The sequence below is a fragment of the Gekko japonicus genome, unplaced genomic scaffold, assembly GCF_001447785.1.
Source record: "Gekko japonicus isolate JY-2015 unplaced genomic scaffold, Gekko_japonicus_V1.1 scaffold1331, whole genome shotgun sequence".
Taxonomy (NCBI): domain Eukaryota; kingdom Metazoa; phylum Chordata; class Lepidosauria; order Squamata; family Gekkonidae; genus Gekko; species Gekko japonicus.
The window spans coordinates 428,165-433,043 of record NW_015163128.1 but is presented as its reverse complement, the minus strand read 5'-3'; the positions used below and the strand labels follow the sequence as shown (position 1 = coordinate 433,043).

Sequence of the window (4,879 nt, the reverse complement as noted above, 5' to 3'; positions counted from 1 at the left end):
TAACACACTTCTGGTGATGTCAGGGGTGTGACATATGCTAATGAGTTATGCTAATGAGTTCCCCTAGCTCTTTTTCTACGAAACGACCCCTGTCATCCAGGAACAGGTGCAAGCCCTAAACGACCAAGCGGCCTACAGGGCTGTCAGCCCTGATCCTACAGTGACTCCAGCTCACAGGCCAAGGTTGCCAGGTGCTGGACTGCCAACCCCACAATAGGATGCTGCTCCTGCGCCTCCCTCTGGGCCTGCCTTCTCCGGCGTTCCCGAGGCTCTGGCAGCCCTGGAGGGTGAGGCTGGTAGCTGCAGGGCTTCTGCTTTGGCTTCTGGTCCTGGGCTGCAGGACTGAGGGCACGGCACACTGACTGCAGGCTGAGACTCCCCATCTGCACCTGATGGAGTCTCCACCTTGTCTGGTGGGTCTTCCTACAGCATCTGAGGGCTGGGGTCAGCTTCATCTCTTCAGTTTGGTGTAGTGGTTAAGTGCGTGGACTCTAATCTGGGAGAACCGGGTTTGATTCCCCACTCCTCCACTTGCACCTGGCTGGATGACCTTGGGCAAGCCGTAGTTCTGATAAGAGCTGTCTTTGAAAAAGAGCAGTTCCTGTCAGAGCTCTCTCAGCCCCACCTACCTCACAGGGTGTCTGTTGTGGGGAGGGGAAGGGAAAGGAGTTTGTAAGCCGCTCTGAGACTCCCTTGGGTAGTGAAGGGCGGGGTATAAATCCAATCTCTTCTTCTTCATCTCTTGAGTCTGTTTGGTGTCGTGGTTAAGTGTGCGGACTCTAATCTGGGAGAACCAAACCAGGTTTGATTTCCCTCTCCTCCACTTGCACCTGGCTGAATGACCTTGGGCAAGCCGTAGTTCTGATAAGAGCTGTTCTTGAAAAAGAGCAGTTCTTGAAAGAGCTCAGCAGGACCCCATTAGCATAATAGGCCACACCCAACAGCAAAACACATTAGCATATTAGGCCACACCCTGACAGCACCGCTCATTAGCCTATGAGGCCACACCCCCATGTTACCAGAAGTGTGGTCATCCAGCCACACCCACCTTTCCCTTCTTATTCTGTTGACTTTGTTTGTTGTCAAAACCCAGGGCTTTTTTTGTAGCAGGAACTCCTTTGCATGTTAGGTCACACACCCCTAATGTAGCCAATCCTAATGAGTTTCTACTATTGGGCGTGGCCTATTATGCTAATGAGTTCCTGCTGGGCGTGGCCAACTCAGGAGCCAGCCGGAACTCCGTTCCTGTGCGTTCCTGCCCAAAAATAGCCCTGTGTGTACCTCAATATTGTCAGACCTCTGAAGAAGGCCCCAATAGGGCAGAAATGCATCAGGTCATGTGTATTGGCCCTTGTGTTTAAGCTACAGTTTTTTACAAGGCCCTTATGTAGGTTTTTAACGATCTTTCTAATAATTTTTGTATAGTATACGTTTTAACTAGGTTTTTAATATTGGCCCTTCATTAGACTTTCTTCTCACCCTTTTGGTTCTTGATTCCAGTTTTTGGGTCAGGTTTGTTTTCCCCTCCCTGTGTCTTACTTCTGGTACTCAACAGAAGTGACATCGCCATGTTGCCAGCAAATTAGCCTGGGCCTCCCTCCTGCTTCTGGTAAGTCCTGCTGCCCACCAGCTGATCAGCAGTCGGGCAGGGGATCCCCCCCCCAAGCAGGGGGCCAACAACCCTAGTGCCAGTTGACAAAGCTACTCTGTCATTCTGGCTTCCAAAATAGTTGAGCAAAATGCTGTCCCAGAATTCCTCAAACTGTTTGTAGTCTGTTTCTACTGAAACAATCTCTGATTAGACAATGAAGAGTTTTAGGGCATGCTCTGACATAGGCTTAATTTTGATACTTTTACTGATCCGCAATAGTCCAGATTGGAGAGCCTTTGGCGGAGGGCGGGATAGAAATCTAAATAAATAAATAAATAAATGTGAAGGCCCGGAAAAAAATTGGGAATATTCGGAAGGCCCGGAAAAATTCGGGGGGGAAATGGGTTTTTTCTGTTTTTTTCCTGAAGCCTTTTTGTTTTTTTCCGAAAAATTGGAAAAATTGAAAAAAGAAAAGAAATTGATTATGGAACGTTTTATTTTAACATGATGAATAAAATATTTTAAGACAAGGTGTTCAAATATTTTCCAAATCATTTTAAAAAAAATAAGTATGGTATCAGATTGATCTAATTTCTGTGCACTGAGGACAAGCAAGTCCTAGGTTACAAACTGAACTCTCCAATGCAAGAACAAGATGCATTTCTTCCTTTAGGAGGTGCTATTGTCACAAGAAAAGAAAAAGGTTTCAGTTTTGTTTTTGCATGTGGGTGGGTATTCTGTTTGTAATAATTGTTTGGATACACTATATTTTTAATATGCTAGTTGTGATAATTTCATGCCAAGTAAAAATGTCCATAGTCGTATTTTATGTTCCTAAAGTAACAGAATGAGTTTCAATCTGGAAAAGGAAAAAAAAAGTGCTAATGTAGCATTTTTTTTTCATTTTTTCCGAAAATTTCTATTTCCCCCCGGAAAAAACCTAGGTTTTTCCCCAAGCTTCAAAATTTCTGGAAATTTTACATCTCTAGTCCAGATAATAGTCTACAAGAGTAATGGGTTGCACAGCCAACATAAAAGAAGTCTGCATAAAATACCACACATGATATTTCCTTTTTTGTGTTAAAAGTACTAAGCTGAACAGTACAGGAAGTACGACTATGAATAGAGTAGTTAGAAAAGAAATTCTTCTGTCACTCCTGCTGTAAGACCTGTTAACAGAATAATGCAGCCTGTTCTCCTAAAAAGAAAGCAATTCCTTAACATTTAAGAGTTGTCACACAAAAACAGCTGGTTTCTAAAGTAAATGTTTAGTTTTCGTCCTTTTCTTGTTTTCTTGTTGGGTTAACTGCTGCTTTTGTGTCTACCCAAAACCCTGTGATCATGGTGTGGCAATTTGATACGACATGATTTAAATACCTTTAAAAGGACCTTGGACGACGTCTTAAGATTTACTGTGTTGTGCTGTGAAATAGGATGGTTATGACAGAATGTTTTCGCCTAAACTGTAAGCAAGAAAAACATGTTTCCGATTTTTTATGCAGCTGCCCACCCGTGTTCGCGAGGTAATGGTGGATGTTCACACATCTGTATAGCAAAGGGAGACGGAACTCCAAGGTGCTCCTGCCCGGTTCACTTGGTACTTCTGCAGAACCTCTTAACGTGTGGAGGTAGGTAAATTAAGCAGAAGCTTTTCATGTGTAACATCAGTAAATTCAAAGGATTTCTTGGTTTCAGTGTGCAAACTTATTTGGATTTGATTGTATTGTAGTCATTATGTTGTCTTAAAGTAAGTCTTCCATGACCTGTGTGTGTGTGTGTGTATGTGCGTGTGTGTATATGAACTGCATACACATACATATATGAACTGCATATATATAGGGCATTGATAACCTTCATAGTTCCATTTGCCAAGTTAAGACTCAGGCCATTACAGGATTGGTTCATAAGTCTTCTCTCCACATCTCTACGACCCAAGGAAGAAGTTCTCTATTCCCGGACCTGCTCTCAAGTTTCTGACATGATGGGCTGGATGGGAAAATCTGTTGGCAGGAATAAAGTAAATGTTTAGTTTTCGTCCTTTTCTTGTTTTCTTGTTGGGTTAACTGCTGCTTTTGTGTCTACCCAAAACCCTGTGATCATGGTGTGGCAATTTGATACGACATGATTTAAATACCTTTAAAAGGACCTTGGACGACGTCTTAAGATTTACTGTGTTGTGCTGTGAAATAGGATGGTTATGACAGAATGTTTTCGCCTAAACTGTAAGCAAGAAAAACATGTTTCCGATTTTTTATGCAGCTGCCCACCCGTGTTCTCGAGGTAATGGTGGATGTTCACACATCTGTATAGCAAAGGGAGACGGAACTCCAAGGTGCTCCTGCCCGGTTCACTTGGTACTTCTGCAGAACCTCTTAACGTGTGGAGGTAGGTAAATTAAGCAGAAGCTTTTCATGTGTAACATCAGTAAATTCAAAGGATTTCTTGGTTTCAGTGTGCAAACTTATTTGGATTTGATTGTATTGTAGTCATTATGTTGTCTTAAAGTAAGTCTTCCATGACCTGTGTGTGTGTGTGTGTATGTGCGTGTGTGTATATGAACTGCATACACATACATATATGAACTGCATATATATAGGGCATTGATAACCTTCATAGTTCCATTTGCCAAGTTAAGACTCAGGCCATTACAGGATTGGTTCATAAGTCTTCTCTCCACATCTCTACGACCCAAGGAAGAAGTTCTCTATTCCCGGACCTGCTCTCAAGTTTCTGACATGATGGGCTGGATGGGAAAATCTGTTGGCAGGAATCCCATTCAGCCTTCCCCAGATACATCTTTCCAGGGCTCTACTGGTAGCAGGAGCTCCTTTGCATATTAGGCGACACACCCCTACTGTAGCCAATCCTCCAAGAGCGTACAGAGCTCTTCTTACTGGGGCTACTGTAAGCTCTTGGAGGATTGGCTACACTAGGGGTGTGTGGCCTAATATGCAAAGGAGCTCCTGCTACCAGTAGAGCCGTGATCTTTCCCTGATGATAGATGCTTCCATCTCAGGGTAAGGAGCCCACTGTGACAAGCTATAGCTGAGCAGGATATAGACCCCTCCCTCACACACACACACACAAACACACACCCCTGCTCTCCACATCAATGTTTTTAGAACTCAGGGCAGTAGGATACATCCCATCAGCTTGCATCACGTTAATAAGTGGGGGAAATCTGCACGTCTGTACTTAGAGCACCACATCCAGGCACTACACAAACTGGTGATGGTGGGGATATCTCTGGATTTATGCTGTGAGTCTTCCCTGATATGGGAATGGCAC

General features: G+C 43.7%; 1 protein-coding gene across 1 annotated transcript in view; it reads left to right on the top strand.

Annotated features, from left to right (window-relative positions):
• LRP5 (LDL receptor related protein 5) overlaps window positions 1-4,879 on the top strand; it is a gene marked incomplete at its 5' end in the record, with an annotated part of 120,917 nt that overhangs the window by 94,707 nt on the left and 21,331 nt on the right. Inside the window, one exon of the mRNA XM_015406923.1 lies at window positions 3,094-3,219. Coding sequence (XP_015262409.1) covers window positions 3,094-3,219 — 126 coding nt within the window. The remainder of the gene's footprint in view (window positions 1-3,093; window positions 3,220-4,879) is intronic.